Genomic DNA, 27,460 nt, shown 5'->3' with positions numbered 1-27,460 from the left:
AGAATTGCTTATGATGCTTGCAATATGGAAAACAGGAGAATGCTGGAGGGCAATGGCAGTATCTGCTGCTGTCACCTGCCTGATGTACCGTGAAAATTACCGTAGGATTGTGAAAAATAGGTTGGCAATTCAGCTACAATAGACTGTCATTTTATATTTTTCCCTTGGGTGGAATAGGGATACTAGGAAGAGGGAGATACAGTTTCCATGGCTGGAATTTCTAAGAGATAAAGTATCATATTCCTACTTAATGTGAAAAGGATTTAGATGCTAACTTTCTTAGGTTGCTTTTTTTGAAAATCCTAGCTCTTATTTCATTAATTTTCTTTTCCTTTTTGAATGAGGTTACAAAACCTCAAAGTTTAGTGAAGACTTGCTCATCACAAACCAGCAGAGGTACTAAGTCAAGGATCAATATAATTTGCAAGCCACGTGTAATCGACAGCCATTTTGTCCTAGTTGTGCTTTTGGTTTTCTGTTTGATACTAGTTATCCCAGAGGAGAGGAGGCGAGTCCAGGGTTCAGGACAGCTGCATCAGCCTGGAATAATCCTGACTGAATAGACACATCCTGTGTAAATTTGTCTAAGTCCTGTTTTTTCTCTGTGTTGATAATACCTCAGTCGGGCTAGATAAAGTTACAGTACAGAGAAGGCAGATATGCACTCAAATTTTGTAATAATGGGCTCTGTGGAGATACCCAAGGTAGTAGTGTGGGGAAATGTGAAACAGAAAGGAAGGAATCTCTTATGGATACTTGCAAAATATGATTTGTTTTGATGTCTTTGTTGCTATGAGAAAAATGTTATTGGAGAAGTTTGTCACACAGTGCCTTGGCTTAAATAGCCAAGTCCAAAGTATCTGACTTATGTAGACAGTCAGCTAAGAGATGTAATAGTATTCCAGCTACTAATCTTCTTCTTATACTAGGGTAAGGTAGGAATGTGTATCTTCAGAACTGATATTTGTAATTGATATGGTCCTTGTGCTTACAGAATGGACTCAATGCTCTGCACCTGGCAGCTAAAGAAGGCCATGTGGGACTGGTACAAGAATTATTGGAAAGAGGGTCGGCTGTGGATTCTGCCACTAAGGTAATTCAAGTGTGTCTGTAAGTTTATTCACAAAAATAAAAAGTCAAATACATGGGAGGAATTTAGAAAAAAAAAAAAAAAAGTACAAAATAAGATAATAATATAAATACCTCACCGATATTTAAAATGTTATTTCACTTATGGCCTGTGGGTCTATGTTCATTACTGAAGCTTATCGGTAGTAAGTGAAGATTTATTTTCTTTGTACAATCTGTTTACAGGGAAAGCATTAAAAGGTTATAGCAATGCCAGATTTTTCATTATTTCTAATGACAAGTCGCCATTATACAAAGAGTGAATATAGCTCAAAATAGTAGATTTTTTCAAATCTGTGAAAATTGGTAATTGACTGTATCATATTCAGAAACTTTTCACTCAAGAGCACTATGGAAAACACACCTGTGTGATAAGTTGTTTTGCCTTCAACCTTTCCATAGGCAGGCGCAGGTATGCGTCCAAAACATTCAATCAGTATGTTGTTTGTCTATGGGTGCTGATTTCCTTGTGATGGGCCAGATTTGTTGGCTTGAACGATGTAATGTTTGCCTCCTAGTGTCTAGGTTGGCTGGCTGTCCTCAGCCTTTGCTTTTAGTTACCACCACTGTGTCCCTGTGGCACTCTCTTATCTTTTATGATTTCTGATGCGCAGGATCTCCATCAAGGTTAACACCCGTCCTCAGCTCAGAGACCCTCTTGCTGAACTTGTGATTTCCATCATTGATGGGAAACCAAGTTCCCTTCTTCAAAAACATCTTTAAGTCACCTCTTAGTGAAGCTGTTGGTAGAACCCCGAGGTTCTAGATAGGACTTTGGGGTTTTGGTCTGGTTTTATGAACCTTGATTCTTTAATAAAGCCATTTAAATATTGCTCCCAGGATGAGAGACTGGCCTGGAAAAATACAAAGCTCTTATAAAAGCAGTGGTCTACTGCACTGCTGCTGTTTTGTGAGAGATTATTTTTGTCGTGCAGTGCATCCCTTTACTTAAAGTTAACGCCTTTCAAGAAGATGCCTTTTAATTTTATGCCAATTAGAGAAGGGAAAAAATATTTATCTTCTCCATTTAAAAGGCTGGCTTCTGCTACTTAACAGTCAGATCTTCCCTTTGTGTCTTGTACTGGGAAATCTCATTTTACATGTGATTCACAGCTTGAATTCTAGGACTTCTAGATTTCAGCTACCTTCTACAGGACATGATCTCTGGATCTGAACGAAAAAACCTGTTAGCCCCTACTAAATTTTGCCTAGAAGCTTGTCCCATGCCCCAGTCCCATTCCATAATTTCACTCAAAAGTTATGTTAGGATGTTAGTGTTACACAACCACTCAAGAAATCTTCATGGCTGCAACTACCAGTTCTATCCCCTGTGATGTTTATCAAGCATCCTGGAACTGTCAGGTAGATTTGTACTCAAAAAAATGAATGTTATAAAGAACTGCTGGTTGAAATTATTCCTGAAGAATGGTAATGTCTTTCATTTTTTCCCTCCCTATACCAGAAAGGGAATACAGCCCTGCACATTGCATCCTTAGCAGGACAAGCTGAAGTTGTCAAAGTTCTGGTTAAGGAAGGAGCCAATATTAATGCACAATCTCAGGTATGATGCTGTTTTCCCTTCTCTCTTCTAAAAGTTATTTGATGAGATTTTATAAGATAGATTGGAGATGTTAGGCCGTGATTCCAAACATCCAAGCCTGACCAATCAAATTGAGGCTTACACTGGTAAGTAGGATAAAAATAAATAACAAATTGAAGTCCTTATATACCCATTGTGTGATAGAGGAACTTGCACTGTTGTTGATTGAAATCTTTTAGGAATTCCTAGTGTGCTTTAATAAATTGTTTCAGAAACTACTAAAAACGGAGAAATACTACATCATATGTTTGAGTTGAATTTGGTGAGCAGTAACAAAGAAGAAAATTTCTCAAAGACTTGATTTATACAATTGCATTTCATGGTTATTTGTTGGCTAAAAATTTGCATATAACTTATTTCAGGCTTCTGAATTCATTCTTTATGTGATCAGAAGGAATTTAAATCCTAAGTTTGGAATTGGGGAAATTCCCCTCTTCCTGCCAGGCAAACCAACTGTAAAAACAGCCCTGTTATTTCCACTGATGTGAAGCTTGTGTGCTTTTCCAAAAAGTACCACAGAACGTGGTGGTGGTGCAGATACGGACTGATGGGCCACTTCTCTCCCTGGTCTGGGCAAGGCTGCAGTGGCAGCTGCCTGCCTGCTGTGATTTCAGAGCTGTAAACAGCATGTGCTAGATTTGCAGTGAACAACATACTGCATGCTAGCTAGGTGATGGTTTGTTTTCAGAGCTAACTTTTCCTATCTCCTCTGCCCTATAAACAGATGCACTGTTAGCACCATAGATTAATTGACCAGTTATCCTAACATACCTTTTCGATACCTATTATGTCCTCTGTTAAGGATTAGGAACAATTTGTCAAATAAATAATTTGATTAATGTTTGTAAATGCTACCTTAACTATGGTAACTGTGTCTGTAGCTATGAAGAACTGAACAGATGGTATAGATGAGGACTATATATGATAAAGAAACTGCATCTTTCTGAAGCATCTAGTCAGCTTGTGACATTCTCAAAGTAAATCTTTGAGCTAACTAACAGTGTTCAAATTGAGTCGTAGTGCGTCATTCAATGACCACAAATACCATTTTTGCACTAATGGTGTAAGCTAAGATGATGAGAAAAACAAGTTATGCTTCAGGGTTAGATTAATTTAAAATTAAATTTTCCCAGCACTTACTGTCTATAGGCAAGATAATGGCCCTTGGCTTAATCTGGCTGGGATATGTGAGCAGAACAAGAAGAGAGTGATCTGATTTAACAGTGCAGCTAGGAACTGCTTTGGTTGAAGAGAGTTTCAGGAAGCACGGCTGGGCCCGTGTGAGATGCTTTTCTCAATCTTATTCTGTAGCATATTCCCTGATCGTTAGGAACACAGACAAGTTTGTAAAAGGTTTTGATTTGTCAGAGTCCATCCTAAGTCTGGCTAGCTCCACATCTTGCTTGCCCAGACCGGGGAACCTGGGACGTGGAGAGTTTTCTTACTGTTTGATGTTACAAATTTATGTTGGACAGTGTAAAGAAAGTAGAGAGCAGGAGATGAATGAATAGGTTTATAAAATGAATAGGTTTGTCTGTACCTTTGTTACTTTTTAAAACAAGAAAGAGAAATTGAAAAGATCTTTAAGCTGCCTGACTCCAAGATTTTCAAAATATTTCCGTTATTATGCTCTTTGCCCCAAAGCAACTGCTAAAGAGCTCTCTCAGGACAACTGATGGTCAATTACTCCCCATGCTCTACTTCTCTTAAAGATAAGGAATGTTGTAATTCCATGGCTCAAAAATTTAGCAAACTCCTTTCGTAATGACCTAATTGGATGATTTCTTCATACAATTATCAGCCTTTTCATGTGTATGAAGATAAAGTAATGTCTTTAATGTTAGGATTTTGAGCCTGGTAATAGAAATAATTGTAAAAATGATGCTTTCATGAACATTATCCATCAGAAAGTCTTCATAAAGGCTTTTCCTTATGCTGGAAAAATAAATGAAGTTTTCTAAATTTAAAAAAAAAAAAATTCCTACCAGAATTGAAAATTGTTTTTACAGGTATTATTTTATACAGTATTCTAGTTTTAAACATGTTTATTGTTAGCACTTGATTAATCGAATGAATCTGATGGAGGACATTTTTTTCCTGGTACTGCTCACTGGTTGCCTCCAGACAGGATGAATTCAAACTGTTGTGATATACATGTCCTGGATTTGTGCCACGTTATCTGAATTAAACAAGTCCTGTTGACTTGAACAGGAGGGTGAGTCCGTAATGCCGTGTGATCCAGCTGTGGGGGCCTTTGGGTTGTGTCTTTCTGGTCTGCTGTGATTTACCGGAAGAGATGGATAGTAGCTGCTTCAGGCAGGAGGAAGTGTTCAGAGGCTTTTGCTGCTGCTGCCAAGGGGGCATTCCCAGTGGAAGGTGTCCCTTTGTAGGGACCGCTCTGTCATATGGTTTCCTGGCCAAAGCACCGTCATGAGCACGACAGTAAACAATTGCGCACGGAGAGAGAGGCGTATGACCTAGATCCATCTTCTTTTTGGTAAATGTTGGATGCACTTGGGTAATATTTATTGATAGTGTTCAGCACTTGGAATAGTATTTGTGTGTGAGCGTTCACGCACATGTTCCCATGAGCATATGAATGAACCTATGTTGCCTATATGATGGGTGGAAAGGATGTATTTTTTTTTTTAGTCAGGGCTCTGAGCAGACTCCTAAGAATTTGGTTCTAATTCTGATTTGCCAGAGTCTTCCTTTGGAAGATTAAATAAAAAAGTAATTTCTTTATGCCTCATGAATGGAATGAGGATAATGAATGCTGCCTTTCTACTCAAGATTGCATTGACATGCTCAAGAATCACGTATGTTATAGAAAATAAATAAGTTAGCAAAAAATGAGAGAAGAAAAACAGAAACTTCAAAATTAATGAAGAACAGATGTGTGATTTATGATAAAAGATCAAGAAAAATATGAAAATATTGAAAAGATCAAGAGAAAAATATGAAGTTATATACAAAAAGGAAAAGAGAATGACTGAACAGAATATGCTTGAATACTCAAATACTAAGGGTTTTTGTCAGGAGATACATCGTTGATGAAAAAGTGGAGAGAAAAAAACGTCAGGAAAGAGCTTAACTGAGAAAGTCAGAAATGAACAAAAATACAAATTTAAGGTAAGCTTGAATAAAAAGAGAGAAATTATGACTGAAATGCTCAGTTTTTCTTTCTTATGTTTTGTCTCAATTCCATTTTTAAAAATAGATGTTATATTGTCACTCTTGAATCTTTTAGAAGCAGTTGTTGGTATTGAGGGTATATTACATCCTCTCCTTGGTATCTCTGTTATTTCGCACTTTATTTTTTTTAGGCCCCTGCTAAATGCCATTTGTTCGTAGTGATTTAATGCCGGTGAAGTTACTCAGGTTGCTCCGTAACTTCCTGTTTAAAGAACTTGGTATCTGTCAAGGTCATTCTCATTTCCAGTGATGACAATTTGTCATAGTGACAAAATTTCTTCACTGATGATAAAGTGATAGATAAAAGAGTATTCTCAACTCCAGCTTGTTAAATTTATTGTTTTTCCTCTCCTTTTCTCCATTAAATTGCATAAAAACACTGGCCTTTATCAAAACTTACCACCAGTGACATCTGAAACAGCGTGCTGATTTCCCAGTTCCTTGCAACAACGAAATAACAGAATTATCTCAGAAAATGCTATTAAAAACATTGTACCCACTGAGATTACAAACCCCATCTGTGCTATCTGAGACTGTTAGGCATGCCGGGCTTTGATTTTATGGATTTTGTTTTTCTATTAGATTACTTTGCTTTGCCCTTCAGTTTCACGTTGGCTTTCAGAGCTGTTAGTTTGTTCATCTTCCTGTTTTAAAAAGTCTGTTCCTTTTGAGGTAATACGTCATCACTGCTATTTTTAGAAAAGTAATTTCTATTTTGATATAAAGCCTAATTGCACAGTGATTACTAATTGAATGACTCTGCTTTCACCTGCATGCACATCATTTGAGAGCTGACATCTTCCTTGAGTATGTGTCAGGCAAACGCCGAAATGAGGGCACACCTAGGAATGGCCAGAGATCTAGAAGTTGCTGGTTCTTTTTTGGCATACCTCCACCTAGAATTTGACAAGTGTGCAATCGTTTGGCTCAATTAGAATTGCCTTTTGCTACAAGTATTGCTGGAGAAAATGTATTTATATATTGAGTATCTGTAAAACCTTCACTTGGTTGACTCTGCTCATAGTTCTGTGAGCAGGTCTAGATACACATCATCAAATAAAAAATCAATTTCTGCAATTTCTCTTCTTGATTTGACCATGACTTTTAGTCACATATAGATTTGACCAAACTGCACTTATTGATAATACAAAATCTTGTCTGGCGACTGGATGGTACCAACTGTAATGTAAAGTGGGTAGCAGATCTACTGGGGTTGGTCCAGGCTATTCCTTTGAGCTTTGACTACATTTCCTTGCAGAGCAGAAGGTCATCCCTCGGAATGCTGTAATCTTTTGCAATACGTATTCACTTGTGTGGGTGATCCTCTAGGTACTTCTGAGTTTCAGTAGGGAATTGCGAACAAGTCCTCAGGGAGCATTGAAATGTTTTGTTATGCAGAACCATGGAAGTGGCATTGGCCACTTACCCCTTCCCCCTCCCCATCACACACTTTCACTGAGCCCAGTGGTATCCTCCTTTCACAACTGGATCACTTCTTTACCCCAAACCTATTCTTAGTTGTTGCTTGTGCGTTAGGGCAGTAATTTTTTTTTGTAATCTGCCTCCCAATGAGTGTCTACTTTTTTGACGTAGTAGGAATTCTTATGCCAATTCTTGATCTTTTTTCCCAGGTGGAAGAAACATCACCAGATGTAGTCAGTCCAACCCTTCCCTTTGCTAAATTACCATTTGTGTCTATTGCTTTCTCTTGAAGTCAGATTGTATCATCTGACTCATGTATAGGCATCAGAGATGTCTGATAACTGGAATATTAGCCTGCCAAATGTGACGATACCCTGACTGCAGTAATCTTAATAGCTGAATCTACCTGTAGACTGTCCCCTGCCGCAATGGTGCTGAGCTGTTCTGAGCACGCATACCTTACGGAATGGATCTGTCCTGACCTTCATTCCAAACAAGGTCAAAAAAAGTTAGCCTCATGCAAAGAGTTGCGTCTCCTAGGATGAGGTGATTTGACAAATGCCAAGCTATTGAGCTACAAAGAGCTCAAAGTAAAAGACAAAATGAGGAAATACAATTCACTCCCGTTCTGTAAATGTAAGGGAAATATCATATCCTGGAGTCACCTAAAGAAAGAAATTATTCCCTTCAATTTTAAAATTTCTGCAACTGAGTTTAGAACAGAATGTGTTCCCCGTTAGCTGCTAAGGTTGTGCTTTGGCCACTGCTTCATGTAGGGGCCCTCACAAAAGGAGGAGCTACCTTTTAATCATCAGATTATTTAAAGTGACCCAGATACAGAAAGCAAGGATTAGATAAATCAGTCCTCCCCCAAGCTGATCTTGTTATTTAAAAGCCCTCTGGTTTCCTTTCCTCGATATCCTGCTCTAAGCTCATTGCAAACACTTTAGCCAAAAAATATTTTTGCTTAAATTTGCCCCTATTATGGTTACCACTTCCTATTTTAGCCCATAGGAGATGCTATCATGACTGTTAGAGTATTGTTATCTGGACTATTCATCAGATTGGAGCAATCCTTAGAGCTGCACAAAATTACCAGCCTGAATATGCTTTCCCAAAAAGGAGTGATAAGAGAGCTTGTTGAATGTCTATATTCAGTATTACCACAGAAGCAAAGGACGGATTTAGATGATTCTCAGAGAAGTGATGAGCTTGTCTCTCTCAAGATGCCCTGTGATTTGCCTTACCAGAGATTGCTCTCTCCATGGTTTGTGAAGATAATCTTACCTTCAGAATGGGGCATATTTTGCAGAGTATTTGCTACTCCATTACGTCAAAAGGTTTTAATTCCACCAACTGGGCTTTCTGCTTTTATATTAGTATATTTAGACAGCCAGATTTTTAGCTGCTGTATATCAAGCGGTATCATTTAGCTGCAGTTCATCATTGCTAATGTAATAAAGGATCAGGCCCATTATCCCTTCACTGGAGGGGAAAAAAAAAAGGAAGAAGTGCCTTCTGGAGGATTATATGGATTTTGAGAGATGTAAACAACAGTAATACATTAAACCCAATGAAAGAACAGATATGTTTCTTCATTGTGCCTTAAACTAGTCTGAGTTTCAGCTGTCTCTTACAGTGATTATCAGTTAATGATAAACAACCCTTATTCCTGATCTTGAAGTATGATCTCAGGCAACTGTGGAAGTGGAGTTGAGCGGGATGCCTATGCATGCGAGACTGAAGCTGTGCTTACAGTTTGACACAGAATTACAGGATAAGAGTGTGAACATAAGATAATGATTGTTAATGTCAGTGCATTCATGTGGGACTTCCCCATTTCCCCAGATAATTCATACAGTTAAAGGCAAAATAACCCTGTGAAGATGGCCAGTCTATGGTGTCACCTGCAGAAGCAGCAGCGTGGTGATCTGGAGATTTGGGACTGGTTGGCTTTCTCTCAAAAGCTGCTCTGAGGATCCGCAGCTCTTAAAGAACAAAGGAGGGTACTGAGCCAGTTTGATGTCTGTCTCTGGGATCCCAGCTCCAGCCATAAAATAACTGAATGTGTCAGGATCTCAACCCACAAAGACTGAAAGCCAACTGAAAATATTTGCAACATATGTCTTAGTCTATTTTGTTAACTTACAGTCTCTGTTAAAGTGCTATAAAGGGACGAATGGCCCAGGTTGAAAGATTTTAATTTAAACAAATAGTGATTTTTTTTTTTCCAGCTATTAATGTGATACATGGCCTCTAATATTTATTCTTAAAATGCATGAACTTTAGGAGCCTGCAATAAACCAACATACCAGCTGGAAGGGTAAGGGCTCACCAGACCAATGTGCCCCATTTCACTGCTACAGGAATGACACAGCCTGTGACAATAAGAGCCAGGCAGTAGAAATGTTATCTGCATGTATTTATGAGAGTGTAGGTATAACTGAGTCACAACCAAATACAAGCATTTTATTTATAATTTTAGTGCAATATTGTTTTCCTTCCAGCCCTCAACCATATACATAAAATAAATTGTTGGTTTCAGTACTGCTTTTCCTTTACCATGTTTGGAAGGCAAACCCCAAATGCTATTTTGGATGACTGCCCAGAATTCAAACGTGAGACTCTGCCCCGGCTAAGCTTTTGGGCCCCAACCCATGCCCAGTATCAAGGTTATGTTTTCTTGTGCATGACTAATCTGTTCTCTTCCCATTATTTTCCATCAGCTGAGTTTCTATTACAGGTTCCTTCTTTGTAAAAAAGACATTTCCAAGACACAGAACATCTTGATTTCTGCCTGGCTGCATTTCACGCTCTGTTGTTGCTTTGTTGTTCTCATGGAGAAAATCGTGATACTTGAAGCTGCTAAAATAGAATGTTTGTGCTCTTTAAATTTGGCGTTTGAGCTAGGAAGTGACTTACAGTAAAATACACTTCCCAAGAGGGGTTCTTGTAACGGTGAGGCAACAGGTGTCATAGTGCTACAGCTGGAGTTCTGTGTGATCTCTTGTGAATGAACTTAACCAAGCTCATCACAAACCCAGACAACATCATTTATCTATAGGCTTTATAATTATTGCAGTGGTGTAAGTACAGAGTGGAAAACACTATTTATATTACTAGGGAATTAGTGAGACAGCTGAAGGGGTGGTACTATTTTCAGTGTAGACTTCTGTGTCACTACATTTTTAAAATTTATTTATTACAAATTAGTTTTACGATCTGTCATCTCAAATCCACAGTATTTAATTTAGCTGGGTGTTGATGTATCCAAAAGATGTTTTTACTGAATCTCCCTTTCTCATAATGTGGATATAGGACAAAACAAAAATTTCCTCCATGAAGGTGCTGTCAGCATCACAAGAGTGCAGTCAGAGGGGCAGGGAGACAAGAGGGTAACAGAGTGCACTTTCTTCCTCTGTCTCTCAAGGTTGAGCCAGATGTGAAGCTGGAGCAAATCACTTTTCTCAGAAAAAGGAAAGAACTTTGAATTGAACTGTTTTGCGCACTGGTGTTGGTTCAACGCTTCTCCTTATGGTTGAAGTAGAATCAGACTCCTTGCTAGGCTCCCAAGGAGAACATAGAGATGAATATCAGACTGTCAGCTGAGTGTTGCAAAGGTACCTTTTACACAAATAGATCTTCTGATAAAGCATTTAAAGGTAAAATCAAGCAGTATGCAGATAGTACATGTCGTACCTTAGCAGTGTTGATCTGAATGCTTGGTGGGCACTACAGGCTCACTGGAGAAAAAAGTGGAGTAGTTTCCCAGGAGTTTTAGTTGTTTTCAACTTGTGAAAGCCTGCTTAAAAACAGCCTAAAAAAAGCCTGATTAAATACAGTTGGTTTTTTTTAAAAAAAGGAATTTTTAAAAATGGATATATTATTACAGAGTTAATCAATATTTAGAGTTCCAGTTCTGATAGTAAGCATGTTATTTCTAAGCCTTTTCAGTCATAGATGTAATAAAGGGTAGTTTCCTTCTATCCACCTTTGCATTCTCAATTTCATGCTGCTTAAGCAGTCAGTTGGACAAGATGGTCTCTTGATTCAAATAGTCTCAATCTTTCTTTGGAGTAGCCCACTTTTCCCTTAGCTGTATGGCAAAATGAGACTCCTTAGGCACTTTAAATCTGGCAACTTAAAATTACATACAGTGAATTTTACTTCACCGTATCTTTACAAATTTGACAATTGTATATTTGCTTGAATATAAATGCAGATGTAGTAGTCCAAATATTTCTGAGATTTTTTTTCTTGAAAAAGAATGTGGATTATATGTTTGTTTTATGGAAAATGTATTTTAACGGTAAAGAAAGAGGAATGTGAATAATTGGTAAAGTTACCAGTATATAAAACTTATGGATTTTGATGTAAGCTAACAACAAAAAAAGAGAATTTTTAAAAGTTAGAAGTGCGTACCTTGATTTATCCTTAATTCACCCTTTTAGGCAGAGAATCTCTCCTGCTAAGATAAAATCCTCTTACGAAGAGTTTATTTTTAGACTGGCTGAAAATAATGCTCTGAGCATAATGCACAACGAAGTTCCCGGAATTGTGATATTGTTGATTCTATCAAGATGGCGTATTCTTAATTTAGCTTGCACTGTTGCACTTATTTGTAACTCTCGTATTGTGTTGATTAAAATTAATTAGTTGCTTGGGTTGCTAGAGGTTTTTTCCCAGAATTGTAGAATGGCTGAGGTTGGAAGGTACCTCTGGAGGTCATCTTGTCCAAGCCCCCTGCTCAAGCAGGGTCACCTAGAGCAGGCTGCCCAGGACCATGTCTTAGATGGCTTTTGAACATCTCTAAGGATGGGGACTCCACCACCTCCTTGGGCAACCTGTGCCAGTGCTTGGTCACCCTCACAGTAAAAAAGTGTTTCCTGATGTTCAGAGGGAACCTCCTGTGTTTCAGGTTGTGCCCGTTGCCTCTGGTCCTTTTCCTTCCCTGCATAACGTTCTCCTATTTGAGAGAGAATAGCCTTTGCTGGAGTGGCTATTTCCTCTCCTGTGGAGATTACTGGAGACTGAGATAAAGAGGAACAGCGAGTGAAGGTAGAGTTACCTTCTTAGATGTCACTAGTTTAGGCTAATATCTGTGGGAAAACGGGGAAAACAGGGTGATGAATTGTATCTTGCTGAATAAAGGTTTAAATCAGGAACTTACTATTCTTGTTGAAGTTGAGTGATACTCTGAAGAGTTGAAAAAAATCCTGAAACAGTTATTGAACTTAAAGGCCCCAGGAATGATCATGATCTTACTGTGTAAAATGATATATTAACACATGACCATAAATCAGAAGATTTTATAATCTGTGTGAGCTGTTTCATGAGTAATCTAAGCTTGTCTTACCCTTGTCTCTTTCTTGTCTCTTCCTTTGTGCCAATATCTGTTCCTTTTGGGGACTTAAATTCTAACAAGAGCAGAAAGAGAAGGAGGTACAGGGTGGAAGGCAGGGCAATTTCACAAAGGCTTCTCTTAGGTTACTTTAAGAGCCGGGCCCTATGAAGGAAATTCTAGAGTGACCCAAAGGAAAGCGAGCTTTTATAGGGGTAGTATTTTGTGCACAGAATCTTCTCTGAATGTTGCTTGAGAAGTGCAGTTGCAGAATTGTAGTAAAGGTTGCAGAAAAAGCCTAACTAATTTGGTTTTCATTTGTGACCCTGAGAAAATAACTTTTTCGTTTCCTTGATATGAAGCAGAATTGGGGGGGGGGGGGGGGGGCTACCAAAGTGCCAAACCAAAAACCCATGCAGTGAGATGGAGAGATAGAGGCGGCAACTGGTCTGGGTCAGGCAATCTGCTGATTGTGTTTACCTTCTGACTGGTAATTATATCTTAAAGAGGTAGGAATGAGCATTTGCTGTGTGTAAACTATTGCATTAGATGCCAGTTTTCTTGTCTTCCCTGGTAATCTCTGTCATCTTCTAATACAGTCTTAAACAGTTCCTGGAGGCCCTTAAAATGAAATAGATGTGTTCATCTGGGTTTACATTAGCTATTTAATCACAGGATATGTTGCTAACTCTCATGGGTCATCTTAAAAGAGGCAAACTGAGGGCAGAGATAATAGATCTCTATTTTCTCTTTTCCTTACCAGTATGAATATAGATATATGTGTATGGATATATGGTATATAGATACTATAGCTATGTGGATACTAAAAGCCGCATCTTCATGGACAATCATAGGTAGGCTAGTCATTCGAGCGCACTGGCTACTAATCAGAGTTTGGAAGATGTGTGCTTCTGAATCATTTGATACTGCATGCAAAGAGTATGGTTCCTTGAAAGTCTGCCATAAAATAAAGCTTAACCAAGCTATATAACTGTTTGTATGATTTTCTAAATGCTCTAATAATCCCTCTGCTTCTTCAAACTGTGTTCTTCATTAGGGCTTGGGCAAAATTTAATGATACAAATTCTGAGTCATATATAGACTTGCCAATTTGCATTAATAGCTTGAAGAATCATTGAGAGCTACTCATTTTCTCAAATTAGCAAGTAAATCAGTGAATGTAGTAGAAAGAATGGAGTATGAAATATACTCTATTTGTTTAGTGTTAATTTCTCATTATAACTTTACATTATAGCAGTAAACATCTTGCAGTATACATTTGTAAGGATAATGAAATCTGAGTACTCTGTCCTCACTGCAAATACTCTGATGAAATCATTGTTTGAAAATGAATGTTGGATATTATTACAAAATTAATTTCTATTTTTTAGATGATGCACAAAATCTAAACATAAAGACGTAATGTAATTACACAGCCAGGCTTTCAGAAAAAGCAAAATAAAGTGCATTTCTCCTTTTCCAGTCACACGTTTATATGCCACAGTCAGTATTTTTACTTTAATTCTGGACTGTGCTTATACAGTATGGGATCATAAGCTGAAGGAAAATTTATTGAAATAAAAATTCCCCATCCTGGCCCAATAAACAGTCTGTATCCCATGCCATGTGCTAGAACAAGGAGCAGAGAGGTCAGTCTCCTTTGCAATACATCCACGGAGAATCGTTAACCAGAATGCTAGGGATTCAATAGAAGACACTTTGGGGTAGTGAAACAAAAGTCTAGGGAAAACGTTTTTTCTTTAATTTGCAGAGATCTGGGATCTTGAGCTTTGAAATACCTCTAGAAGCAGACCAGAGAAACCAAGTATTGGCATATAGCTCCTTGAAACTAAAAGAAGAGAAACTGAGAAGGGGATTTTAGATTAACAAAAGTAAAGGAAACGAAGGGAAGGATATGCTTTTGTTGTGGGCATTTCCATTTAACTGCAGGACTGGCTGAGAGAGACAGAAACTTGCTGTATAGGGTAGAGACAGAAACTTGCTCTATAGGATAGAGACAGATGGACACAGCATAGAAACTATGCAGGGAGGAGGCATGGAAGTCCTGGGGTCCAGGGGACAAATGAGAAGGAAGAGCTCCTGCAGGGCTAACAGGTAATCCCACTGGGCAGAGCTCTGCCAGGGAGAGCGGTAGTATTGGGAACCCTAAAATAGGAGTTTTCTGGCCCAGAGCCAGAAGTGTTGAGGTCAGGAACACTGCAGTTGGAAACTCTGAAACCAGTTTTTCACTGAGAAAGCAGACTTCACCCTGCCGCTGGAAAAAATCAGGCTTGACCTTGCCATGGGGGAGAAATTCAGGGGGAGCTTTTTCAGCGTGTCTGGTATAGGCAGTTTTGCAGATAGACCTTGGCATGCTGTTGCAATTTCCAAAATAAGCCAGATTTTCAGAAAATATATACAGTAGTTTTAAACTAAAAATAAAGCTTGAAGAAAAAAAAAAAGGGCAATGGTTTTATGTGCAAGAATTTCCTAAACCCCGATTGCTGTAGTTTCAGGTATGATTGTAGCACGTGAGGAGGATATCCTTGATATAACGGGCACTCTTGTGGATCTCTGTGTGGAAAAGCATTTAGTATGTCTTGGTACTAAATGGTTATGAAGTCATATATGTATTGTTTATGGTCTCCTAATCCAGGATTTATTGTCCTGATCCTGTTCCAGAGCTAGGGACTTGAGTTGATTAAAAAAATAAGGTTCTTCAAAGCTTTTAAGCAAATTGATTTACTCTGGCTTGAAAATTCTCATGTTCCCCAGATTTGTATTAGTCGGTGTGATTCTTGTATTCATCCATGTAATATTCAGTACTGGAAGGATTTTATGAATGGCACATATTACCTTTTAAAAAACTGCTACACTAGACTGTAATATTAAATACTGATGAAGCAGGTGGAAAATTACTATTAGTTATACCTAATACATTGCCATTTTGTTTCTTTCCGGAGTGGGAAGGAAAACCAAGACAGTGAGCCAACTTGGTTACCTGCAGTTTTCTCTGTGCTATTCTGTACAAGTGCAATCAAAAAGAAACCAATCTGTTGATAATTCCCACTGCCAGCTCAGTCCCTATGCCTGGCAATCCCCTGCCCTTCTGCACCTTCCTAATTACATGCTGAACAGCGTTCCTTCATTTTACGCTGTGATGAGATCTCTTATCTCCCCTCTTGTAAAAGAGTTGTCTGAGGAGCAGCCAGGAGACCAGCACACCTCCCTGACTCGCCGGTCTCCCAGCCCCAGGGTGGACGTGGAAGAGGTTGCCTTGTTTGCCTTGTTTGTGCTTCCAGTTTGCTGCCTGGCTTTAGCAGTGATTTGGGAGGAGGGAAGCTGCCCATCAAAATGCAGTGCAGACTGACCTTATTGTTAAGAGGCTTTTCTTGATGTGTAACCCGAGTTTTCTCCCCAGCAACCTTAGTAAACTATGCGCTTTTCTATTTGTTTTAGTCGCTGTGAGTGTGCAGAACAGACCTTTACCCTCCTCTTTAAAGACTGTTATCTTGTTTTCCTTCAGTTTTCCCTTTGCAGGCAGAACACCACCAATTACTAGTCTTTTCTCAAAGAAAGATAGCTTCCCCAGGGAGATATATTTTTATGCCAGTGCAACAATTGTCTTTATTACAGCAGAATGAGCTCATTGACCAGTGGCCCTCTGGTAGACCACTGTGATCTCCAGGTCCTTTTCTGCAGAATTCTTCTCTAACTCATCATTCCCTGTTTGCATAGTTTATTTTCCTGCAATAGTGGAGAAACTTGTATTTGTCCTTACTAAATTACATTTCCAGTCTTTTCTCCAGGGTAACAGGAACCTTTCAAATTATGATCCTGCTGTGTGGTGTACTTGCAGACCATCTTGTTTATGCTGTCTATAACTGTAATAAGAGCACTCTGTTCCAACCTTTAAGTCATTATGAAGAATATTGGATAATACCTGCCAAAGACAGACCCCTGTGCAAAGCCACTCAAAATACATACCACAGTTTTGGCATTGAACTGCTGTTAACTGTTCTCTGGGTGCCATTTTTTAATTACACGTCCCAAGATTGTTGATGGAGGTGCCAGAATATTCTGCAAAGCAGTATTAAAAGATTTGCTACAACATGTATGACATATATCATATGACATACACAACATAAATGACGTTTATTGCCTGAGCAATCTTCTGCATTTGTAAATGTGGAGGGCGGTTGTAAAGACATCATTTCCACAATCAACTGTATTATCTAGTGACTGAAAAATGAGATTTCATTTCATTAGGAAGTTACTGGAATGTTTCCACAGCAAGTTTGCTAGAAAGAATAATATTGGCTTCTCTGAAGCAAGGTTCTTGGTTATCACAGCATTTGCATTAATTCTAACCACTTGTGTACATGCACAAGCTTATCATGCGTTGTGACAGCACGCAAGATATAAAAAAAAATAATAAAAAATTGCACGTTTGAACTCTGGTTTATGGTTTATGTTCTAGCTGAAAGTGCCATTCCAAGACACAGGAATGTTTTCAGAAGCATAGGTGATTATGTCCTCTTATGTTACATGGTAGTCTACAGAATATTAAAGAATTTTCTAAGGCCTTTTTAACAATCTTAAAAACTCTTAGAAGAAAGTTATTAATCAGGCAGACAGCTCACTTCCATGCCTTCCTTTCATAAGGATTTTGTATCTCATTAATTAAAATTGTTTGCATTAAAGTAGTTTAACGGGAAGAAAGGACTTATGTTTCTAATGAATTTGCCTGTAGTTTGATTAACTTCGAAGAATTTTTTTAAATTACTGTATTATGCAGGGCAGATTCTTTTAAGGACTCTAGGACATTTTAATGAATGTTTATAATTAAATGATAGATGAACTTACCGTATGGTTGGAAGCGCAGTTGCTACTTTGCAAGGTTGAGTTCCTTTATGTTTTATGACTTGCAATGTTTTATGTATTACAAAATTTTATGTAGTATGTTAAGCCTTTGTTATCTCTACTCAGCTTGTCATGAGGTATGGACTTTATGGTCTCCAGGGGATGTTGTCTTTGGTTAAGTTAATGTAATAAATGGAGGAGAATCTTGCTTTCCTGTCAGCTTTCATAAAACTTTAGTGCCAGCTTTACAGTCCCTGAGCATTATCAGCAAGGAATAGCTGTATTAATAATTAGCGTGTCCATTGCATCCCTAAAATATGTGTCAAAAGAAAATGAGTGTGAAAGCATGTGGAGTTCTGTGGGTTTAAATGGTGTTAAACATTACCACATTAAGTTAAAAAATACAAAGTCGTTCTACTTACGTACTTAAAATATTTCAGTTTAAAAAGCACAAATGCATTTTTAGCTGTATATTTATTTGGGGTTTATTATTGTTGGTATATTCCGTTTCCTCATTACAATATTTTCTTTTGTGTTCTTCCTAGAATGGCTTTACTCCTTTATATATGGCAGCTCAAGAGAACCACATTGAAGTGGTGAAGTATCTCCTGGAGAATGGAGCCAACCAAAGCACAGCTACTGAGGTGAGGTATATTGTTCGTTTTTTTACACGCACTCCTACTTTCCTTTGCCTTTCTATTCAGATCACTTAAAGTCAGAAGATTTTTTCAAACAGAGTATTTTGAGAACTTTCAGACTTTCATTTCAGTGAGTTGTATTTATGAATCTTATCCTTTTTTTCTACATGCACAGAAGACAAGGGTGAACTGTTCTGGAAGTGGTGAAAAGTCAAGGGATGAAATCCGGCCTGATTAATTTGACAACAAAATTTCCACTGATTTTAGTGAGCTCAGGATTTTCACCTTCAGTTTGTGCCCATTTCTCCTATCAGCTTCCTGGAGAATTTTCTGAAAAATGAATGAGGCTTTGAAGAGAGGTCCCTAGGGCCATAGAAATTATACTAGGCCAAGGTCGTATTGCCAGGCAAATGGAGTGAATAGTAGATCGATCATAGGCTAAGAGGAGACGTACAACATTTCATTTGAACAGATTTACGTCTCCAACAAAGCCCGTGGAAACTCAAGCATCTAGGAGTCCCATCACCTGAGCAACATGGCTATCTTTGTGCTGGTTTTTCATTTGCACTGTAAGATCTGGGCAAAAATCAGTGAACAGAATATCTTAGCGTCTATCTCCTACTCTTGGCTCTACAAGGGGTCTTCTGGGGACAGTGGTTTGGAGGCTTGCTTCAGCTTCTTCCTCAGCCAGCTGAAAAGTGTGTGGAACATAATGTGTATATCATAATTAGGACTACGAGGACTGTGTCCAGAAGGGTGTCTGTGTATAGTGTAAAATAGTACAGAAACGATTAGTATCAACAGTTAGTTGTTGACAAGCTTTCTTGTAGACTGGGTCTTGAGATTTTTGATGAGTTCAGAATATTTTCTGCATAGAGAGAAAGAGTGAGAAACAAGCAAGTATGTGCATAAAAGCAGTGAGTGGAGTAGGCTCTCTGTGGTGCTGGGTTCACAGAACCATTCAGTTAAAAAGGGGCCTCAAGAGGTCACTTACTCCAACCTCCTGCTCCTGTTCTGCTAAGTGAGGAGTGGTGGCAGCTGGACCTCCCTGACCAGCTAAGTTACTCTGATTCTGAGGCTTGTCTGTGACTTTGTGTAACCTATGAATATTCATTATTGTCTGTGATTAGCATAAATTGGAAATCAAATGACTAACAAGGATCACATCAATGAGCTCAGCAGGCAATGTGCTGTTTTCTTCTCGGACACTTTATTTCTACTGCCAGACCACGTGGGTATAAATATGCAGAAGGATGGTATTAATTGCTAGGTTCTGGATTTAACTGCAGTGCTGTAAACCTGCAGTAACTTCAGTGCAAGCAGGGCAGACACTGAAGTAAGAGAGATGAGATTTCATCTCAAGAGGAACTGAATCATAAGAACTTCCTTCTGCAAATGAGAGGATTTGAAGGCCATGGGGAAAGCTCCTAGGTCACGAGGACTGTGCTCATTCTTTTTCCTCCTCTTGTTCTCTTCCTGCCAAATGTTCTTTTATTCCAAGATAAGGGGATGAGTGAACAGGCTCTGAGCTGCAGTGTGTTGGCTTCATGTGTGTTCTGTGGATATGGATGTGCCATGTGAAGTCGTAATAGGAAAGTTCCTCTCCTGTCAGAGCTTTTGCTCGTGTTTATTACTTTCCCTAGTCTGTACAGAAACTTACCCATTCTGGATTGCCTTCACAACAGATGAATTTGAAATGATGGTGCATGTATGCTCGCTCTCCTTTCCTTTAAACTAAACTGCTAGTGTTAACAGCTGCTTTACTGTCCCTTCTTTCAATGGATACTGTACCATTTGATGACAGCTCCTAAAATAATCCTCTCGTGGCCTGCATATATGGCGATCACGTTACATGTCAGCTTTCTGAAATATGAAATCCCGTGTGATTGCCAGGCAACGTGGCAGAAACACACTCCTTGTGAAGGAGCTGAGTGGAACTGTGGCTCTCCGGGAGCCTGGCCCAGCTACAGCGTACAGTCGCCTGCTTGCAGCCTTTCTCCTGGTAACTTTTACTGGCTGTGATGATCAGGTACACTGGAAGCTCATTCATGAGTTTACAGGAACTGTGAGGCCGAGATGGTTGTAATTAATGTGGCCTCTGGTTGAATATAGACATCCAGGCATCACTGCAACTCACAGTATAGTCTGCTTTAAGGGTTGGGGGAGGAGAGGAATCAAATGCCCCCCACTCTGAACCCGAGTCCAAGTCTGTCTTCTGCCATCAGAAAGGTCAGTTCTCGCTTTTGTAGCTTGGAAAGTAAAGGCTGTCTACCCCCTCATCGCTTAACTAGATAAGTTTTGGTTTCAGGTCTTGCGGACTTGATAGTTTCACTGATTCGAGTGTTACCGAAGGATGGCCTGAGCCACTGTCTGCTTTCACACGTGCCCAGAATTAGTCTCACGAATAGAATGAAGAATGATACATTAAATAAGGTGGGATGGCAGCCTGAACTGAGGATAGCACCCGAATACATGGAGAAGGACCTTCTGTTTGGCATCAAAGATTGGCTGTCCTCACGTGGGGAAATGAAATGCTTTCTCCAAGCTCTGGTCAGCCCTGCTTTCCAGAAGCAATGGGAGAGGGAATGCGGAAAGAGTTGTGTCCTTTTAGAGAAGGATGGAAGATAAAGTGGTGCAAATCACATAGATGGTCTTGTCTGTGAAGCTTTGCAACTTGCACTGCCTTTGGATATGTTTCTTTTCTTCTAACACTTATATACATATATATACAAAATGAGAGTAAGGATGAGCTCAGTTTCACGGGGCCTCTAATCCAGGATTTGTTCTCATGTTCCCAGAGGCGAAAGGCAAATGCATTAAGCCATTTCAACACCTAATGTAGCCCCAATCTCAGAATTATCTTTACAGTTCAGCTGTTTCGTCAGCTGTTCACCCTTTTTTAATTCACTGTACAGAATTTAATCTCTATTACAGACAGAAACCATAGTAGTATCGCTGTTACAACGCACCTACCCACAGTTCTACGCAAAGGGGAGTGAATGTTATTCGATTACTAAGGGGAAAAATTGCTTTGGCAATTCTTCACATGTTTCCTTCAGCATATGTTAGCTCTCATTCCTTCCTAACTTGTCCTTTATTATTTTATCATCTTTCCATATTCCTATTCCAAATCAATTCTGTCTCATTCCCATGCCTTTTACAATGTATCTAAATCGGTTTTCTCACTTTCTGGCTATAATCAGCTCTTTAGTTGTTGTTCCTTCTGACCTAGACATAGAAGACCTTGTTTTATTCCCTGCCCTTTTCTTTCGTTGTTACTCACCATGCCTCTGTTCACAGACTCAGCTGCTCTGTGCTCGTGGTTCAGCTGCCCTCCAATCTAGCATGCAGTTACACCACATATGTGCTTGGGCAGTATGCAAGGCTGGAGCTAGATTCAGTTTTATGGTCAGAAGAAAAGATATGGGAGCAGGCCGTACTTCAGCTGAGATAGCAGGTTGTGACCATGTGACGCATTTTAAAGCATTGGCAATCCGGGGCATGTGTGGAGGAGCAAGACAACTTAAAAATAATTTTGAAACAAAGCTAAAACTCTGAATGAAAAGCAGAGACATTTTTCTGACTTTGTTTTTTCAAAAAGTATAAATAAGCTAATGTTTTCCTGCTTCAAATTAGAATAAATTCTTAAAGATGATCTGGCTTTCTTGACTTATAGTCCATGTGTAACTTAGAACGGGGAACAGCAGCAAATGCATCCGAAGATATGCTTTCTTTTTGCAGAGACGTGAGGTGGTATTCAGAAACAGGTTCCCTGTATATTTTTCACATCTACTTTGTTCAGTGCTCACTAATCCCTACCAAAATATTGCTAAAAATGTGCTTTGTGCTCCATTTTAAGATTAGAAGTAATTAAGAGAGGTACTGTAGGACGATGCTTTGCTTGTACTTGACTTTAAAAAGAGACTACTTTGAAGTGGAAAAAGTGTGCTTTCTGACATGTTTGAAATCATATCTGGGTTAAAATGTTGTGCCTCTGTTATCATTTCACTGGAGACAGTGGTGCAGAGGTAGAAAACAGCTGGTAATGTGCTTATCAAATTTCTTGTGTGAACAGCGCTGTGCAAATCACTGGAGCAGTACGTCCTTCAGCTTACTGAGCACACCTTGTTTTCTTCTCTACCAGGATGGTTTCACTCCTCTAGCTGTTGCATTGCAACAAGGACACAACCAGGCGGTGGCCATCCTCCTGGAAAATGACACGAAGGGGAAAGTGAGATTACCAGCTCTGCATATTGCTGCTAGAAAAGATGACACCAAATCAGCGGCGCTTTTACTGCAGAACGACCATAATGCTGATGTGCAGTCCAAGGTAACATGATGCTGCCATAGAGGTAACAGGGTAGTCACGCAGCTGAGTGCCGACGGGCAACAAACTTTACTTCCTTTGTCTTAATGGTTGAAGGTAATTTCCTCTGCGGGGAAAGACAAGTTGCTCGACCAGTATCACCAGTAATGTATCTACTTTTGCAGTGTTTAACTACATGGTAATTGCAAACTACTCATTTTTCTGCTTTTTAGTTATACCTCCCATTTTTTTGGTAACCAGCTTTCTCTCATTATTTGTAAATCAGAAGACACTGGAATGGAAGCAGAATCACTGTTTCCCTATTAAATAGGATACTGGTTTATTGCCCATGGGACCGTAGGTTGTATTTAAAGTTAATGCATGCTTGAATGGCTTTTCCCATAATTAACAGCATAACTCATTTCAAAAAGCAACATAGTTCTTCGTTTTGCGGCCAGTCTTTAATATTGTTCCTCTTTTTCCCAAACCATGCTGCATCAGATGATGGTGAATAGGACGACTGAGGTACCGAGATAAAAAATTTTTAATTACTCTTTCTGTTACTTGTAATTTTCTCTGCTTTGTGGCAATATTTCTTTATTACTTAGTACTGAAAGTGAAGATACGACTCTTCTAATACATAGAAATACGTGACTCAGCAAACCTATTTTTATTCATCCTTTGTCTTAGAATTTCTTTTTATTTGTCTCACTATTAAAGTAAACTTTTGAGAATTCACATCAGTTCAAAGAAGTCTGAAGTGCGTAATGGAGCTAAGAGGATAAAGATGCTTTTCTAGCTCAATTTCATTAATTATGAAAATGCACTCATTTGGCCTAACTAAATTAAGGTGTCTGGCTCAGCCAGAATAATGGTAAAATTAATTTTCCTTCTTTTACAATAATAAATATAATCTCATCTTCCAAGGTGGAAACCTGTTCAGAACATCTGCTCATTTTTACCATTGTTCTTATTACAATCTTTTAAATAAAGTTTTGAAAAGTCCTTAAGGGATAGCACATAATCAGAATTCACCTGCAGCAGATAATATTACATTTCTCATACGGATTCTGGAAATACCAATTCTCCAAGCACTTCCACTAAAAATCATGGGTCTGATTCACTAGAACTGTGATTTTTTTTTTTCCCCCTAAAGATTGTTGTCATGCGTAGGAAAAAGAATTATTTCCAAGAATGCAGTCATTATTTGAATGCCTGCTTTTAAATAATGGCATTTCTCTGTTAGATGAAGGAATGAATTTTGAATGCCCACACCCATGTGAAAGTGCTTCACGCTTGGTGTGTGTGCACATGAGCAAGCGAGGCAGCTGGCGATGTGAACTGAAAGGGTGACAGCTTCTCTCTGGCATCTTCCCATGGGCATGTTCTTCACTATGGTGAATGGGAAGGGGGGTTACCTGTCCTTCACTGGCCATTACGTTACGTCTCAGGACCTTGCGTTTGTCACCAGGCAAATGTGTGTCCACGAGAAGGCAGTTGTTAATGCAATATGCATTCAATCTATAGCTTAACACAGTATCATTATTTGTGTGCCTAATATCCTCAGTAGACACTGCCCTGGTAATTTATCACAGCAAGAAGACTATGAATTTAATGAGTGTTTGACTGTACCTTGACCAGGATCATCTGTGGGCTGACAAGGAAGTGAATGGAATTAGGGTAAAATAGTAGGCTGATTGCCGTAGCTTTTGGGAACAAAATTGATTTCAGAGTGCATCATCTGCCTACATTTCTTTATTCCGTGAGTAGTTTAAAATAATGATTTGTATACTGAAAGAAATGAAACCTAGTTGAAAATACAGTATAGTCTAGAAGCCAAAAGTATTTCTCTCTTTCTATAACTAACAGCAAGATCTGATCAAATCAGTGTAATGCTCTTCAGGGAAACCTCAAAAGCAAGATCCTTTCTACTTGAATTACTCATGAGACTAAAAGCTTGCTCTGTGTTCTAGCTTCTGAAAAATTAATCTTTTTTTTGTGTTGTTGTCAAGCAATTCTGTATCTCGTAGCTGGAGCAGGTTTCACCTTCTAGTGTTCAAGAGGCAATAAGTAAATTGTGTTTTTTCTGATGTATAGATGGCAAAGCTCCTTCACATCCTTTGAGATCCAAATTGTATATAAATATAAATGATTATGATTCTTATACTATGCTACTAGTTTCTCATGTACACCAAATTCTTGGGTTACACGTTGAATTACACTGCTTTTTCAAAAAAAAAAAAAAGAAAAAAAAAAGAAGGAAATATGTTATCAATATTTCTAAGAGTAGTAAAATAAGAGTCCAACAACTTTTGTGGTCATTTGTCCAAAACCAGTAAACAGATGCAGCCCAAAAGACCCATGTTGCTTCCAAATAAGGAAACTTCCTTTATTTTCTTTAAGAATGGCTAATATATTAATATTTTCTATGATGAAAGCTACTCTTCTTATTGGCTAGTGATTCAGAAGATTGAATTGGAGAATGAAAGAATGAAGCACTTTTGATAACCTCTCATATGAAAACTGCACTGTCTGCCTGAAAGGTTGTGCTATGTTGTAGGTGAACTGGTAAAATCAAAATGATACATTTGTTTGCCAGCAGCTTTTAAAAATCAAGTTCTAGTTAAGTTGATTATCTCTATAAAATGATTTCTATAATAAGGGCTGTTTCCCTTTGTAGAGTGGCTTTACACCTTTGCACATAGCTGCGCACTATGGAAATGTCAATGTGGCAACGCTTCTGCTAAACAGAGGAGCTGCAGTCGATTTCACAGCAAGGGTACGGAGTAATTTCTTTCTCTTCTTAGATGCAAAGGCCTACAAAAGTGGGAGTGTTTCTTTGTGTAATTCTTAGCCAAGAGTAAGTGAGGAGCAAAGTAATCCTGAAATTGTGTTGTGTTCAAAGTAATTCTTTTTCTGCAGTAATTCTTAAAGGTTGCCTCCATGCAGTACGCCAGAGTCCTTGGGAGTTGAGTAGCGACTAGTATTCCCAGCCCAAGGAAGCAGGCTCCAGAAAGCTGATATTCTCACAATGTGTCAACTCAGTTCAGCTATTCTGTCAGTTAGAAATACTCCAGAAATATATGTAGGATTTACTGGCTTATTCATTATTTACTGTACTATTTTAATTTGATATTTTCACATATAAACACATTTTAAAAAAGCAAAGTAAGGTACATTGCTATTATATAAATGCAACAATAAAAGTACTAATTAATCATGACTCCTCTTTTATGGTAAACAACTGCAGAGCTACGTAATATAGTCACTTTGCTGTTGTACGTTACATAGTTTGAAGCATGGCATCTGGTGCTATGAAAACCTCTGGTAATCTGTACCTCAACATAGCTACCGGATCATGAGTTTTCTGTTTAATTTTGCCAGATACACTTTGAATTAGTTTAGGCTTCTGCCTTTCAGACTGACTCCCTTCTGTTGCCATTCTGGAATAGCTGCTAATATTACCTCTTCCCTCTCCCAAAGTGTTTGCAAGGACTTTCAGCCTAAACAGGACCTACTCCTGTATACTATTGGCATTACACTAAGAAGGTTCCTTTGTGTAGGAGTCACGCATTTGTGTACTCTGTGTACGTTGCAATGAATTAAATGCATCAGTGTTTTGTGAATATTGACTCATTAGGACTCTGGTTTATGTTTGTTTATTTGTCTGACTCGGGGACTGTGATGTTTGCTGCTTTGGCAGGTGTGCTTCTTCATTTATTAAAAAACCCCAAACAATGAATAAAGATTCTTGCTTAGAAAGGAATTACTAACTCTAGCTTATATGGTGTGTGCCTAGCTCTGATGCTCAAGTACATTTTTGTTTATTCTCTACAATGTGATGGTCTCATTTTTTGTGATCCAAACACAAATTCACCGCCATTATACGCTTTCAAATCCATCATGCTCATTGTTTGTTCTTTTCATGGTGTAGAATGGAATCACCCCACTGCATGTGGCTTCCAAAAGGGGAAACACAAACATGGTGAAGCTCTTGTTGGATCGCGGAGGGCAGATCGATGCCAAAACCAGGGTGAGTCTTTCTATTCCCTGAATATGATGTTGTCCCTTCTTGGGAATGGATTGGGAGTTTTTGCTTGCTTGTTTTTGGTTTTGGTTTTTTTTTTTAAGGCAGAGACTGGGAACACCAAGATTCATAGCTAGGAATTCAGCTTCAGTAATTGTGTCTTGTTCTCTGTTCTTAGAGGGAGGCATTAGATGTGGCTGTTATAAATGACTCAAAAAAAAAAAAAAAAAAAAGTTCAGCTGAACACAGCTCCAAAAATGTTAATCACATATTCTTTTTGAAACTTGGGCCAAATTTAAATTGTGACTCCAAAAATAATTTATAAGTAGTTTTGTTTTCTTTTTTAATTCAGAATCCTACCTTTAGTTTTCAGATCGTTATTTGTTTTATGTAGACTGTTTTGTATGGTATCAGGCTAAAGACTGGCAGGTATTGGTGATAGCAGGAGGCAAAAATACTGTTTGCTTTAGTCTCCTGTATAATCTACCTACATCATATAAGAAAAAGCTTATGAAACTGATCTTTTTGAGGAAATAGGCTTGTTAGTTGGTCCAACTTCACGTGACACAAGAACATGTGTGCTGCACAGCTTTGGGGATTGGAGGGTCTGAACTCAGCTAAGGCTTTCAGTCCCCTGACTCCTAAATGTCTATGCCAGTCATAGTATATGAGGCATAGTATGCCTCATGAAAACCGCTGTAGTGGGCTGGCGGTCACTTTTTACTGAAGAGTCAATACTGGGAACGAGTAACCCACACTGTGCCAGCAGCCACTCACCTCTTCCCCAGCCTAACCACAGAGAATTAGGTGACTTTCACTAGCTTCCTCCACCCAGTTGTCCTGTTGAAATGCCACAGCAATACTGTGCTCTTTATTTATGGGTGATTTTGCAGTCATTCAGGACAAAAGAAAAACCTATCAGTTTATATGGGCAGGGTTA

The 27,460-nt window shown here is 38.7% G+C and overlaps 1 protein-coding gene across 50 annotated transcripts in view; it reads left to right on the top strand.

The window, feature by feature from the left end:
* ANK2 (ankyrin 2) overlaps positions 1 to 27,460 on the top strand; it is a 381,284-nt gene that overhangs the window by 237,212 nt on the left and 116,612 nt on the right. For 46 of the 50 annotated variants that reach the window (XM_069806335.1, XM_069806911.1, XM_069807877.1 and 43 more), the window contains 7 exons: positions 995 to 1,093; positions 2,591 to 2,689; positions 18,095 to 18,193; positions 22,332 to 22,517; positions 22,995 to 23,018; positions 25,174 to 25,272; positions 26,428 to 26,526. In XM_069806335.1, coding sequence (XP_069662436.1) covers positions 995 to 1,093; positions 2,591 to 2,689; positions 18,095 to 18,193; positions 22,332 to 22,517; positions 22,995 to 23,018; positions 25,174 to 25,272; positions 26,428 to 26,526 — 705 coding nt within the window. The remainder of the gene's footprint in view (positions 1 to 994; positions 1,094 to 2,590; positions 2,690 to 18,094; positions 18,194 to 22,331; positions 22,518 to 22,994; positions 23,019 to 25,173; positions 25,273 to 26,427; positions 26,527 to 27,460) is intronic. The other 4 variants (XM_069807790.1, XM_069806838.1, XM_069809097.1 and 1 more) reach the window with 1 other exon arrangement.

This window comes from Haliaeetus albicilla, chromosome 1, assembly GCF_947461875.1.
Source record: "Haliaeetus albicilla chromosome 1, bHalAlb1.1, whole genome shotgun sequence".
In the NCBI taxonomy this organism is placed as follows: Eukaryota; Metazoa; Chordata; class Aves; order Accipitriformes; family Accipitridae; genus Haliaeetus; species Haliaeetus albicilla.
Note: the sequence above shows the minus strand (reverse complement) of the source record. Positions and strands in the feature narration are given on the sequence as shown.